Source organism: Hippoglossus stenolepis, chromosome 3, assembly GCF_022539355.2.
Source record: "Hippoglossus stenolepis isolate QCI-W04-F060 chromosome 3, HSTE1.2, whole genome shotgun sequence".
In the NCBI taxonomy this organism is placed as follows: Eukaryota; Metazoa; Chordata; class Actinopteri; order Pleuronectiformes; family Pleuronectidae; genus Hippoglossus; species Hippoglossus stenolepis.
This window is the reverse complement of record NC_061485.1, coordinates 10,749,310-10,764,706: the sequence shown is the minus strand read 5'-3', so window position 1 is coordinate 10,764,706 and position 15,397 is coordinate 10,749,310. Positions and strand designations below refer to the sequence as shown.

The following is a 15,397-nucleotide window of genomic DNA, read 5'->3' as shown; positions in this document are numbered from 1 at the left end:
GACAGAATGAGACTTGCATTTGTTTAACAAGTAAAAAGTATTACTTTTTATTTATTTGTTTTTCCAATGGGTGTATTTTACATGGCTCATGCAGAGTAGAGAAATTCCTGATGGAATTTAAAAAGCAAAACATCCATCTCGCCCAGAACAAAAGCATCGGTTTAAAAACAAATTCAAACAAAGTCAGTGAAGATTGTACAGAGGAGAAGAAGCTGTTGTCGACAGCTGCATCAGCTGCTCAACATCTCTCAAGACAGCTTTCATTCTATTCATTTATTGTGTAATTGATCCATTTATCAAGTCGTTCAGATGCAATTAAAAACTGACTGCAAACATTCTTCTTCTCCACCGTTAGTTTACCAACCAAACATTTCAGCTTCATTTCATACTGTCCATGCAGACCACATGGCAGCCATTTTCCTCTGACTCACAAACTTAACTGATCAGCAACTGCAAAGACGATGGGTAGTTAAAGTCTGGACATGGGACCGTGATTCAGGGTTGAAGGACATGTTTAAGTGGCTCCTCATGTTAAGGATAAGGGATAATAAAAAGGTGAATAATCAACATTTTACATGAACGATGGATTCGGTGACTGTGCAAAGACAAAGGAGTTCAACTCTTCAGTTTTAGTCTCACACTTCTCTCATCTGTCTTGAATTCAAGAAGGCGTGTGCTGCAGCTCGGCACTAAACAGCCCTGCAGACAAGGTTGTTTACTAACTGGTGAACACTGGGGAGCGTTTAGCTGCTGCAGAGATAGATGTTGCTCTCAGACACTGCGCTGGACACCAGAGCGGAGCTGAGAGGAGAGTTCGCACTTGGCTTATATTGATGTTCACAAACACAACTCCAAAGTAGTTCTTCCATTTCAGGATACTTAAACGTGTGTATAAAATGAAATATAGAATATTTTACGTCTACAAGTCTACAACTTTCCTTTGGTGTGTGTTCATCCAGCTAAGATGATGTTTGGATCATTGATATGCAGAAGACCATCCTCTGGCTCATTAAAGACATTTGAGTTCAGAAATATGTGCAGCCACTTTGATGAATGTCAATTTATAGAATGATGGAGGTAAAAGATGTCAAACTAAATTTAAGAAAAAGAAAATACAATAAAAAAAATTGATGAACAATGTCAAATACACAAATACACAATTCTGTTACTGACAGTGGAGAAGTACACGTCCTGCTCCACCACTGTTATGGTTGGTATCAGTTTACAGAGCATTACATCACTAATGCAAACACTGTACCAATGTTAATCCTGCTCTTCCTGTATGACTTCAGAGGGACGTGGCAGCCACACAAACAGAGGCTTTGTGGCCCGCTGATAAGACGCCGTGCCTCCTGTGGTTGGCCGGTTCACGTACCTGCTCATCCAACCAATCCCTGTGCTCTGAACCGCAACCAGGGCAGGATTACACAGGCAACACACACACACACACACACACACACACACACACACACACACACACACACACACACACACTGCGGGTCAGGAGCCCCACTGCGGTGAAGCCTGTTTTGAGTGAAAGTATAAAACCATAGACACAAGGCTGCTGTATGGAAGCGTTTTGCTTTCAGTATCCGATCGATCTACACAGACGGGACATCGGTGAAATGAAAGCTTCTCTTGGGCTCCGGCCGTCTCGTTAATTCAGAGAAGAAAAAGCTGAAACTTTCTCAAGTGTATTCAAACCGCTACAAGATGAGAATAAACAAACCTTTTCCAGGTTTTGTCAGCACAGCTTTAGTACAAATACTGCAGAAATAAATTAAATAAGCATAGAAGTCGACAACAAGTTGTTCTGTGGTCTGAGTCCTTCAGGGCTTGCTATTAAAATATTTAAACTTAGACAGTAAACACTCTTTTTTTAAACAGCCTGAATTATAAAAACACTATTTAATACAATCAGACAAATTCTTTCATCAAAATCTATACATTAGATTTGATCTGAAATTCCTGGATCTGAAATTCTGGAATTTCTCACATTTCCCACCCTTCCACCAAGTTTCATGGGAATCTGTTCAGTAGTTTTACTACTAAAAAATAACAAACAAATACACAGGGGCGAAAACATAACCTCCTATAGATGGAGGTCATAATCCAGATGTGAAATATGGAAAACATCACTCCTGGATAACATTATGACCAAAACAGTAATAGTCATATCTTGACCCAAAGAAATCTTGACACAATGAAAAAGAAAATACACTTCTTTGGAGTTTTCCTTCCACACTTTCGTCTACGTTTACTCCGTCATGATTTTCATCTTTTCATCCCTCTATCCATTATCCGTCCAGAGCAGGAGACAGGCAGCTTCACCTGTGGTAGCTGCAGGACCAGGACCGAGGCGTCACCAGCTCCCAGAAACTATTCTGATGAAAAAAACAGGAAGAACAGAGTAGTGTTATTAACATCCTTTTATTATCACATTATAATCTCATTTTACAGACACCACTTCTATTTTTAGACAGCTGTTATCTATGTTAAGCCATTGTGTGAGTGTGTGTGTGTGTGTGTGTGTGTGTGTGTGTGTGTGTGTGTGTGTGTGTGTGTGTGTGAGACACCACAGGCTGTAGAGGAGGCCTCAGCCAGGGGTGATACACAGAGATGCAGTACTAGTTCACAGAGGAGTAAGTATGTTAAGTACATCTGTGTCCATCTGTCATGAAGATCCTTCACAACTGGGACTTCATTAAAACGCCTGGACGTAGGGGGGCTGGGTGTGGGGGGGGGCTGATTAAGGGTTAAATACATGTCAGAGTTTTAAAAACCTCAGCTGCTCAACACGAGGCGCTGCGTCACTGGTTTACGCGGGGAGACTGGATGCACTTTCACCTACTGGTCTAGTACCTCAGGAACTGGGGTCAAAGTACAGTCTAATGACATCACTGTAGTGCAGACTCCGACATGTAAACCTCACCGCAGCTTCTCACTGAGCTTCTAAACAATTCAGTCCAGTTGTTTATGCCCTGAAACTCCTCATAAAGAATATAATATATAGAGATACTTATATCTTTATATTTCTCCTGGAGAAAAGGGGTCACCATCTCACTGTCAGTCAGGTTTTATTACCTCCGCCAAGAAGGTTATGTTTTCACCTCTGTCCCTTCGTCTGTTGGTTTGTTTGTTTGCTACATGGACATATTATCACAACACCTGGTGGAGGGATGTGGTGGAGGTCAGGGGAGAACCCATCAAATGTTGGTGCGGATACAGATCAGGGGGCGGATCAAGGATTTTTTTTTCACATCGCCCATATTTTTTGACATTTATTTAATTTCCCAAAGAATAATTCATGGATCTTGAAGTGTGATATCTATGAGTGTGAGAAATTTGGTGCAGCTTGATTGAATTTAAGTGGACTGTTGGACCTTGGTGGAGGTACAGTATGAGCTCGACTGAGTGCTACAATATTTCAGTTTTATTATCATGAAGATACTATATGCTCATCACCCCCAGTAGAAAGCAGCAATAAGAACATTACACTTTAAATGGTCTTTTCATTAAGTGGCAATTGCACTGGCTCATATTTACTTCGTCTATAACTTCACTGCAGCTTCTCACTGAGCTTAAAACAGTGAACGGTGAAGTTTTTTAATAAAGGCCTCGATAAAGCTAACAGCAAGTAATATAACAATATAGATTCACAAATCATCAGAAGCCAAAGCTTTTATTCAGACTAGTTCCTGTTCGGTTGCAGATGTGGCCAAAGTTTAATAACACCCAACACAACGCTCGGTTTTTGTTGCAATAAAATGTAGTGATTTTTATCTAGTCCAGCTTTAGGAAGGTTTTTGAGTGACTGCACCACTGATTATATGTAAAACTACAGAGATGCTGCAGAAGAAATGCATGTCTCTCAAACCTTATAACTGATCTATTAATAAGAAAGAGTAGAATCAGCATCATCCGGATATAAAGAAAGCAATGAAAGTCTAGATGGAGCCGTATTGCTCCTTCTGGTAACATCTGCAGTACGTACCTCTTTGCGTGGGCAGTGTATCTGAGCGTACCACTCCTGACAGTACAGGCACACCTGGACGCCCTGGCCCAGGAAGAGACACGCCCACATGATGACGTTGAACACGGGGCTCTGGCGCTTGTCGTTCATGGTAAAGTTGAACACCACTGCCAAAACAAAAAATAACAGACATGAGGCAAATGAAGGTCTTTGTGTGGTTAAACATCAACTCTGTGTTTGTGTTCAGGCTGTGAGATCTGGGACAAACAGCCTGAGTAGTTCATGTTGATAAATATTTGTTCTGTATTCTATCCATCACCTCCAAACACTGCAAACAAGCAGAACATGACGGGGTAGAAAAATCCCAAGCCCATGGTCAAGGCGTACTCATGGACGACAGCGGAGACGATGAACACGGAGAGCATGGCAGCTGCTCGGAATTTCCTTTTTGACAGCTGCAGGGATCAGAGAGAGACAAGGGGGGGGGCTCAGAGTTCAGAGCTCAGTGTGTCGATTTTGTGTCACTTGATTGACAGGACGACTGCAGACTTCATCGTGTGCTATGTCGATTTGGAAACGCAAAGAAAACCCATGTGATTGGTTTATTATTTGTTTACCTAATGTGAGTTGTGTTGTTTACTCACCCAGAGGAAGTCTCTGTAGCCGTAGTAATACAGCCAGTCGTGAACCACCACATTCCAGGTTCGGTAATAGTTGGCAAAGGATGTAGAGTTCCACCAGTCCTGGAAAAGAAAAGGATAGGAGAGTTAAATCAGTGGGTCAAAATGAAAACTGAGCAGAGTACGATCATTTTAAACTGGAGAAAAACACTAGACAGGCTGAAATGATGTAATTCATACTGCATGTTTACGTTACACTGGTCAGAGCCAAATCTGTGCGACTTGATCCCCTTAAACATTAAAATAAATATGGCTTCACTGTTTCAAAGACAAATATGTGGCCACATTTTCATCCAAAAAAGTAAAATCACAGCAAATGAGAGAAATAAAATCCGTAAAAAACGACAGAAAAAACATTCGAGGAGGATATCAGAGAACATTTAGTCTAAAAACACAGTGTAAATGACCTCGTTTCAAGTCGGATTTGAATGCAGAGGCTTCTGGGAAACTTGGCTGACACCACAGGAGCAGTATGGAGGCATGCTATAATTTGTTGTTTTGTTTTTTCACGTTTGAAGAAGTGGTCACCATTTATTTCAATTGTTTGGATTTGGCTGCAACGCTGTTTCCCCCTGAAACTCCAGAAGGGTTTTGTGGACTCAAACACTTCACCCACACCCCTCCCTCGGCATAGTGGTGAGTCGATAATGAGGGAGTTTTCATTTTTCGGTGAACTATGCAATTTCGCTTGTCGCTGATTAATATAGATCCTCACAGGTGGAGCCACAGATGATCAAGCACACACACACACACACACACACACACACACACACACACACACACACACACACACACACACACACACACACACACACACACACACACACACACCTTGTAGAACATTCTGTCAGCGAAACGCAGCAGCTCCCCGAAGAGGTTGAGCCAGCAGTGCAGGAAGGCGAAGAAACACAGGAGAAGCAGCATAATACCTGAGACACACAAACACAGAGAGGGGTGGGGGGGGAAACACTTTTATTTGGTGCAGTGCTCCCAGCTGTCTCATAAGAACCATAACTTAACTGTGACACTTTTATATCAGCACTTCCTCTGAAAGCTGTTCACGTAAAGGGGGCAGTAAACATGCCAGTCTTTAAGTTAAACTGTATCTGATTGCACAATTGCATCTTTAATCGTGTCACACTCATTTATATGTTCCAGTGAGAAAATGTGATCGTAGCTTTATGTAGTGGGTGTGATGTGTGCAGCTCTTTTTTTAAATTTTTGGTACCTGGTAATATTGAGTGGAAAATAGCCAGAACCATGGTCCGAATGCTAAACGGCTGGTTGGTCTCGGGTCTGAAGACGGGCACGCAGAGGCGGACCAGGATGAAGTAGCCGTAAAACAGGCAGCCAAAGATCTACGGATACAGATAATAATTAATGTGGTAAACGATTTAGACAAATGAAATACAAAACAGAGCATGCTCACAATTACAAGACTGAAGGTCTATGTTATCACATCAAATATTAAAGCTGTGAACCATCTGTAGTTTACGATCACTTCATTTATATGAGCAACTTAATCTTGTCTCGGTCGTCAACCCCACAAACGGCTTCTCAGTAGGTTTCAATACGTTTCTTTTAAACATGAAAGTATCTCAGTGGGATGAACAGTCTCAGAGTCTTACCATGGCAAGAGTGCTGCCCACATAGTTCCATCTGATGTGGTTGTTTCTGTGGAAGAAAGACAGGATGTTGCTTTTCAGAAATAAACAGTTTGATACTGTAGAATCACATCTTATGAGTTTAGAATCATGTCATTGCTTGATGACAACTGTTTTTTATCTGCATAGACATTTCAGACCAAATTAGGAATTCAAAACACAGACATATTTTAAAGGTTCCTCAATTCTATAATTTCTTAATTCTCTTCAGATAAATTCTGATGATGCTTTTTAAAAAAAACCACATGAATAAATTGAACAGAACAACTAATAAAAGAAACAATATAATATAGAAATATTTACGACACTAAAGTATAAACCTAAATATACAGTGAAATGGAAATAAATCGCATTGATATGAAATTCTTTATAAATTATGATAAGCACCTATTGCACAAGGAAGAAAAAAATCGTTCAGGATTTATCTGAGTTCAATGTAGACGTGTGAGTTTGTGTTGCTGCGACATTGTCATTTGTCGTTTGTGTTTACATGTGTTCATGAAATAATAATTGAACAAAGTAGGGGGACAATGTAATGCGTCTTACCGGGGGTATGATTCCCTGTAGATGAGAGTGGGACAGAAGAGGAAGTACAGATAGCTGGAAAATGGTGGGATTATCGGACCTTTTCCTGAAAAATAAAGAGAGTTCGGTTAATGAGAAAATCAAACTAGAAGTGATTCAGTTCTGAGCCGTCAAGTGCCTTGAATTATTAAAAAGAGCCTCTAAAAATAGCTGATTTAAAGTCTGAGGGATAAGACGTTAAGCTTCTCATGTCATTTCTCTTCTTTCATTGTCTGGCCTGATATTATCGTGTCCAGTTTTTTTAATTCTGAAGCTTTTCTGTGCCTTAATGTAGGAACCTGCGAACAAATGACTGTCTTTAAAATTAAATGAGTTGCATTTACTGCAAAATCGTTAAACCATTATACCACATGATCTGCCTTAAAGTCCGTAATATATTCTCCTGATTGTTTGCTTTCAGTACTTCGGTCTAGATTGAACCTCTTGCTAATAACGAGGACATTTAAAACTTGTTAAACACAGATGAGATCGTAAAAATAAAAAAAACACCTCCTCTATGTTAGTGAATGGGACAAAAATCGAAGTACACGATAAATACATTTTTCTCAAACATTGTTTGTGTCGTTTCAGGTATTTCTTATCACGCTGATGCATGTTTGTTTTTAGTTTTTCAGATACTTCATGATTGACAGCTGATACTGACTTGTGATTGGTCAACTCTGGCTCCAGATGACGTCAAAATTATGCGACGATGGCACCGGTATTTTATTTTGACTTATTTTGGATGTTTTCTGCTTCGTTTTTGTGATGAAACAAGTGGAGATGCGTCGTCCATCTTTATATACGGATCTTGTTTCATTCCATATAACTTCATTCAAACCCTGGTAGACTGTAGACGCAGTTTTAAAGATTTTAACAAATTTTAAGGACTATATTATTTTCTATTGGATGTATTTTACCGCAGTGAGGGACTTTCTTCACCTCCTGGTTTCTTAGTCTTTCATCAGCAGACTTTTACCAAAGAACCTCATTTGGCCGCTCACTCTCCCGGTTGGTTAACGTATATGTGGGTGTTTTCATTGTTAGTTCTCACTTCAGCATGAATCATTAGGCGGTAACCTACTGAGCTCTGCTTTAGTCATTTTTCTCTGGTGCCCGCTCGAGTCACTGTGAGTAATGGTGCAGCCTGAGGAGTAAATACACCTGACATCAATATAATACAGTACCTTCCTTTGGTGTATTCTTCATTATAACAGGAGCAGTTTCTCTCATGAAGGAGTAGCTCTTCATCACGAATCGAATCTGAGGGAAACGGATAGAGACATAATGTGAAGTGAGACATGCACCAGTAGTAATAGTTTCGGTCTTCATCGCATGAATGGACAAAGTGTCTGACAACAACCGCCCACATCTTTATGGCCTCAATTTCTTCTTTTGGATTTCAAACACATGATGTATCGGAGAGTTCTCTTCTCCTGCGGCTGGAGAACTCATTTATCAGTTTCACCTAATGCAACCTGCAGTTTAGGCCGTACACATCATCCGTCTGCACAGAGCAGGAAACCACTCACTCCTTTTGTGCAATTTAGTGAATTAAAATCTTTCATTTGTGCATCAAATCAATGGACAGCTTCGGAATAGCAGCCACACTGCCTGCCTGGACCCGGGTCAGATGAGGATCAGGTCTTGGTTTCCCAAAAGCACCAGAGCACACAGGGATTATCTCACTCCATCGAATGGAGATAAAATGATCTTAGCACTAAGGCGGGTTTGGGAAGCCGGGCCCGGTGTAATAAAGAGGATGAGGAGGTATTACAGTACGTGTGTGTGATGTTCAAACGTTGAGAACACTGAGATCCGCATGCTGTCTCTCTCTGTTCCAGCTGGACGGACGCCACAATGTTCCTGCTGTTGACAGGGCTACGTTTATAACGTGGATCATCAATTACTATGATCCTATGTCCAGAATATATTGTTTTTTACTAAGTTTTATCATTAGCCTTGTCAAGGAGGTTATGTTTCCACCTCGGTTCGTTTGTTCATGGATGGTTTGTTGTTTGATTACGCAAAAACTACTGGACGCATTTTCCCGAAACTTAGAGAAAGGAGGTGGAATGTATCACGGACGATTGTGATGCTACTCAACCTGACAACCTTAGTTTTCTAGGAGGAATTAGCACCAGGCTCAGCTCGGTTCCCCACCATGGGTGAAGGTGGCCTGGTGAAGAGTCTGGTGCCGGCCTGGAGGTGGCATTGAGTGGCATGGTGGTTCAGTGGTTATCGCTGTCGCCTCACAGCAACAAGGGTCTTTATTCGAATCCTGGTCCTGGTGTGCGTTTTTTGCATGTTCTCCTTGTGTCTGCGTGAGTTTTCTCCTGGTGCACCAACTCTCTCCCACAATCCCAAAACATGCAAAATGGAGTTAATGGGGGAGAATAGATAGTATGTGGATGTGAGACTTGATTATGTATGTTGGCACTGCGATACACTGGAGACCTGCTCGTGGTGTCCAGCTGGGATTGTCTCCAGTTCCACCTCAACTGTCGAAGGATAAACTGTGTCGATAATGGATGAATGGATACACATTATGTGGCAGGGAGAGGAAGTGCACCATATAAATGTAGCTGGACACTTGATTTGTCCTGAACTGGTTTACGGGCTTCACTACATCAAGTGTAATCAGTACGAGAAATGCCCACTCCTGCCACTGGTTTGAAGCATCTATATAACAAATCACATTTTTCATATTTTGAGACTCAGAAGAAATGAAACCTCGTTTCTCTGTAGTCGGGTTCATCACCGTCGTGTCGCCTGTTGTGTGACTGCACTCAGAAATGTCTGTCTCCTCTGTGTGTGTCCATGAGTCACTGTAAATTACATTTACACCCACACTGTCTGCCAAGAGTCTCATAAAGGGCGAGTGTGAACTGGTTTTGTCTGTTGACATTGTTACTGTGCTATTGATGTGCTCTTATTTAGTTTTTTCTGCTCTTGTTGCCTCGTTTATTCTATTTATACCTTCGGGTTCAAGTCTTCTGTTCTGTTCTCTGCCACACACACACACACACAGACACACATAGATTACTAGCTACCAGCTTTATATTCCATTGTTCCTGTGGGTGTGGATATCACATTTTTAAGGTCAGGTGTAATACTGGAAATTAAAGAATTGTGCCCTCATGGATATTTTACAGTTATGTTCTCAGACTTTATGCAATTTTTCTACAGTGTGTGTGATAAGCCAAAAGATTTGCCAATACCAACGGCAATTCTGATGAATGTGGATGACATTTGCGGAAATGGCGGCCTGAAGCAGTGCATTACCTCGTTCTTTACAAATGTGACGGCAAAACATTCCAACTGAGGAACTCATCACTCACATGCTACTTGGTATTCACCATATTTTTACACCTGTGCACCCAAAAAGATTTGTTCCTAAAACAAACACAAACAAAGTCTCTGTCTCACACACACACACTGACCTGCTCCAGTATCACGATGAACCGCGAGGCTGGCGGCAGCTGGTTCTCTACGACTACGTAGATCGGGAACAGTCCCAGGACACAGGTCTGTGCGATAGACAGGATTAAGCCCGTCCCCAGAGAAAGACCCAACTTGGAGGGCAACATGTGGTACAGGGACGCCCAGAACACCAGCGTGTAGTAGGGCACGAGCAGGGTGTAGAGGAACATCACGACCCAGGCCTGGATGACGGTACCCAGCTTCCCGAAGGCGAAGAAAAGCAGGTCAAACTCCAAGACCAACCTGGGGTTTGGGAGAAAGACATAGAAACAGTCAGTGCGTAAGAACAAGCAAATCGTTATTACAGTGAGATGTTTAAATACTCATACCGATCATAGTTCCAGTAACAGTGTTTTAGCTTTAAACTGGGCTTTGAATGACCAATTAAATGATATGAAGATGTTTAATAAATGCAAAGGCACAATTAAATTCTTTAATTATTTCCCCATTACTGTTTCACATATGAAAAGACCCCTCTGGTGATGATAATAATAGATTTAAAATACCCGCCCACTGCAGCATGTCGGAGGATTTGCTTAGAATTCAACATGTGCTTGTTGCAAGTGCAATATTATTTCTTATTTCATCAGTTTCCCACCATTGAAAAATCAATGTTAACTGAAGGGTGAATGTATCGAACGCAATCGCCCAGCGGAGCTTATTGTTCCAGTGAGAAACACAGGAATTAATCTCACAATCCTGCGTCTGTGAGCGTCAAACCAAATTCGTTACAGCGCCGCCCAAAGCTGCAGCAGCAGAAATACTCAGAGGGATTGATTTCACAATCTTTCTGTGGCCATGATGAGCAGAGGGGCCGGGAGAGGGGACTGGGAGGGAGGGAGGGAGGCAGGGAGGGAGGGGAAGTAGATAAGACGTGATGGAGACGTTTTTAAAAGCTTCAGGGCGATTGAGTCTGCATTAGATTCAGGGTCATGGAGTTTCGGGATGATGGGACTCACCTTCCCTGGTCGATGAAGTCCACAGCCAGCGTGCTCAGACAGAAGATGAGGAGCACGGCGATGAACATGTGGTAGATGGTCCTGATGTGACTGATCTCAAACAGCTCACTGATGGAGAGGAGGAACACACAGACAGCAATATATCATAAAAAAACACACTGTGCCAAATTTAAGAGCATATTTATATACAGTGTATACATCATATATTTCCCTCATTAGGATGATATAAGGTTGTTTACAGTTTATTTATGTTCAATCTAAACTAACCGGGTTTCCATGAAACTTGGTGGAAGGATGTGGTATTGGTCAAGAAAAAGCTAAATAAATCCAGGATTTGTTTCTTCACTTTCTTCAACATTGTGGGTGTTTTCCACATTTTCAGTGATTTGTCAGAGAATAATTCATGGATCTTGATGTAAAAATCTGACATGTTTAGAGGACTGATATTTATGAGTGTCTGTAATTTGGTGCACATCCAAGAATCTGGATCTAGTCAAGTCAAATGTGGTTTCATTAGAGGACTGTTGGGCCTTGGCAGAGGTTTGGAAATTTACTTTGTAAAGCTGCCACCGTGATGAAGGCAAGATCAATAAAATCTATATTCAAGCACCAGACTGTGTGAGGGAAAAGACCTTTCAAAGAGTAGGGTTACAATTTATCAATAGATCAATAAGTTAATCAATAGAAAATCTTTCCTTGAATATTTAATATATTTTTTAAGCAAATGTTTGCTGTATCTCTTTGTCTTACTTGACTGTAAATTGTGTATTTGGGTTTTTGTTGGTCAGACCAGACAATGAAGACGTCACCTTGGTCTTTAAGAAATCATGATGTGCATTGTTCATTGTTTCCTCACATTCTATGGACCAAATGATTACTCAAGTAAACAACTGATATATTGCTACTTCACATTGATCTGGACTGTGTTTGCATACCGAATAGGAAATCAACCGTCAGCCTTTTATACTTACTCCAACAGTGACGGCCTTTCCATAAACACTTTGCCATCATCCATTTTCTGAGACCTGAAACAAAACCAAGAGGAAAATGGTTCACAGCAATGATCGAGTACATCTACCGGACCAATGTGTGTGTTGCTCCTTCTCACCTCGCTGAGGTCTTTTTTGTCATCTTGCCGTTAATGGTCGGCTGGATGTGGGTGAAAGGCTGAACGGACTCAGTCAGAGCTTCGTCTAGAATATCACTGAGATGATCCTGGACCTGCTCCAGCACTTTCACCTTCACCCTCTGCAGGACGAAGAACAGGACACAGTTTTGTTTATTTCCTTTAATGTAGCATCCCACACATTGCACATTATGCTGCGTTCAGTTTGCTCTGCACAGCCTGAACACTTATGTTGTTATATTTAAGAAATGCAGTAAACCTGTGCATGTTCTTTCCACTGTCTCAGCTCGTCCTCCTGCACGTTACCAGGGCTCACAACTGCAGAGAGAACACAAGTTATATTGTCTCCACCCTCTGCTCATATTTCTACAATCATCCTACAAATAGCAGGTGGAGTAAAGCACACACATTTTCAACTTGGCTACCATGAAATTCAGTTTGAAAGAATTATCTCCAAAACTCACAGAAAAGTATGTAATGTTCAGTATTGGTGGATGTTTTTAAATCTTTTGTTTTTCACTTTCAAAACACATAACCACACATATCAGATTTGAAATCTATTTCAGTCTGTAAGTAATTACACACACATCTGGCAAACAGACAACAAAATATTATTGTAATTCTAATTCCATTACTGCTCATACCCTGATCGGAGAGCTCATCTGATGGAAGGGCCTTATTGTTTCTGTGCCGCAGTTCCTTGGGTGGCTCTGCAGTCGTCATGGTTACCACTGCCACACCACACAGAAATGTGGAGGAGCCTGTGCATACAGAAGTTGCAGGTTAGTGTCACATGCAATAAAGGTTTGATGAGGTTTACACTTGATGTGAGCTCAAGACTGACTTGTTTTTTCCTGTTTTCTATTGGTCCAATCAAGATGTGAAAAACCTCCCCTTCGACCTAAATCATCAAAAGTTTGTTCCATACGAAGCTCTGGGTGAAAAGTCCTGGTTATAACCTGAGGTCATTTTGATCACTTTGAACCAAAACCCTCAACGATTGATTTAAAATCAAATGTTTTTGACATTAAAAAGCTTTAAGGCATGAATGTGATTCACTGATATTTACTCTTTGTTGACGTTTGACGATTTCGAGCGAGGATTTCTAAAGATAAATCGAGAGATTAAATCAGGTCACAGGCTTGTGTTGCTGGCAGCTTGCCTCATGCTGAAGAATTAATATTCCTGACGAGCATCAGTGCCCAGGAGCTGAGCTTATACTCGTGTGAATCCCAAAACACGCTGAAACTCCAGGTTCTGAACATATTGTGTATGTCAGGGGCTTTGAACTGTGGTAACCTCCAGTGGCTTTCCACTAAAGCGGCGTTATCACCAGTCACTGTAGGTCAAGCTAAACAATGTAAACAAATTATAAAGCGGCTGTACCTGGCTCCAGTGGGAGTTCACACACTGTAGATAAGATACAGAGACAGAGGGATTGTGTCACACACACTTCCAGGGAGGAGACACTGGAGTGACCTCATTTTCTAATCCATGCTGTTTGATCGCTCCTCAGGACCAATCTCAATATAACAGATAAGCTCGGCACAGATATGCAGATAATACATTGTGTGGCTCGGACTGAGAGAAGGAGATGAAGAAAAACATGTTTCTGAAGAGTTATGCAATCATTCTTTGCAGAGGTAAGTTGAGGGTGAGGAGAATCGTGCATGGTCATGTTTAAGAAAAACACACTTTTTGTTTTAGGTGGCTTTCTTGAAGAGATTGTACTTTCTTGATTCTTGTTGGTCTGGGTTTGTACCCTCATGGTTGAATGCACTTATTGTAAGTCGCTTTGGATAAAATGAAATGTAATGTTTTACTTTGCACTTGCGTTGCTACAATGATACAATTTGACACGATATGATACAATATCAGACGATAACATTCGATAAGACTCATTAAGATTTGAAACAATACGATACAAACCACTATATGATAAAATACAGTTAGAATTATGGTTATTATGGTTATTGTGAATTAATTCTAGCAAAGTGTTTACATACATATACCAGCATTTTCATCCGGGTTTAAAATATAATATTGTGTATAAGGCCTGGACCACTGCTAACTTGACAGTGTAATTTTCTTAAGAAGTTTCTCCAGAGCTTGTTAAACTCGTATTACTTTGAAGATGAGCGGCATTAATATTTCAGATGGTAAATATCTAGCTGTCATATCAGCTCCAACTCACTGCTGTATGGAAGGAGATCAATATGAAGGATGTTAAATGTTGATCCTATAACAGGTCGACTGAGGTAACAAAAGTAATAATAATAATAATTCAAATGAACTAAATCGATCACGTTTTAACTGTCGACTGGAATCAAACGTTTGACTCATAAAAACATCACATTTGTTGAAAGGGAGAACACAGTAAACATTTGAGGTCACGTTCTAAAGGAACCTTTTGAATGACCCCCTGATGTTTTCAGCTGAGTGCTTCATAATCTCATCAGAGGAACTGAGTCAATATTATATTAACATACTGAACTTCAACTGATTCAATCACACAACTTTCCCTCAGAACACACAGTTTTAAAGGCATCGAATCAGAAGAACTGGTGACGATCTTTATTTTATCGTAGCTGTTGCGCACTTTAATCATCTTTATTTTAGCTGCTTAAACTTACAGAACAAACTGAGACTGAGGATTTCGGTCACATCTGATTCACTCTATACTATCTTTTGTTTAAAACTACACAACTGCACAAATTTGTACAATACCAGGAAGTGTGGACTTTTAAATCCTGAAAGCGACAGATGTCAGACACAGACTGAGTGGGGCAGACGTGACGTTCATGATAAACAGCGTCTGTATTGTACTCACTCTGTCTTCTCGCCTCGGGCTCAGTCAGTGGTCCACAGGGTGAGAGGCTCTGCTTCAGTCAATGATTCCCGCTGAGAGATCTGCTGGAGTGTGTTTCAGTGAGTCTGTGTCACAATTC

The 15,397-nt window shown here is 41.0% G+C and overlaps 1 protein-coding gene across 1 annotated transcript; it reads right to left on the bottom strand.

Moving 5' to 3' along the window:
- Positions 1 to 1,032: 1,032 nt before the first annotated feature.
- On the bottom strand, positions 1,033 to 15,375 carry soat2 (sterol O-acyltransferase 2). Its single transcript, XM_035153160.2, has 16 exons — positions 15,280 to 15,375; positions 13,094 to 13,210; positions 12,709 to 12,767; positions 12,432 to 12,571; positions 12,295 to 12,348; positions 11,324 to 11,431; positions 10,325 to 10,607; positions 8,069 to 8,144; positions 6,864 to 6,948; positions 6,282 to 6,327; positions 5,882 to 6,011; positions 5,485 to 5,582; positions 4,618 to 4,716; positions 4,293 to 4,428; positions 3,995 to 4,140; positions 1,033 to 2,384 (listed from the first exon to the last, which is right to left on the bottom strand). Exons 2-16 carry the CDS (start codon positions 13,170 to 13,172, stop codon positions 2,328 to 2,330), a joined length of 1,596 nt encoding a protein of 531 aa, XP_035009051.1. The 5' UTR covers positions 13,173 to 13,210; positions 15,280 to 15,375; the 3' UTR covers positions 1,033 to 2,327.
- Positions 15,376 to 15,397: the final 22 nt, after the last annotated feature.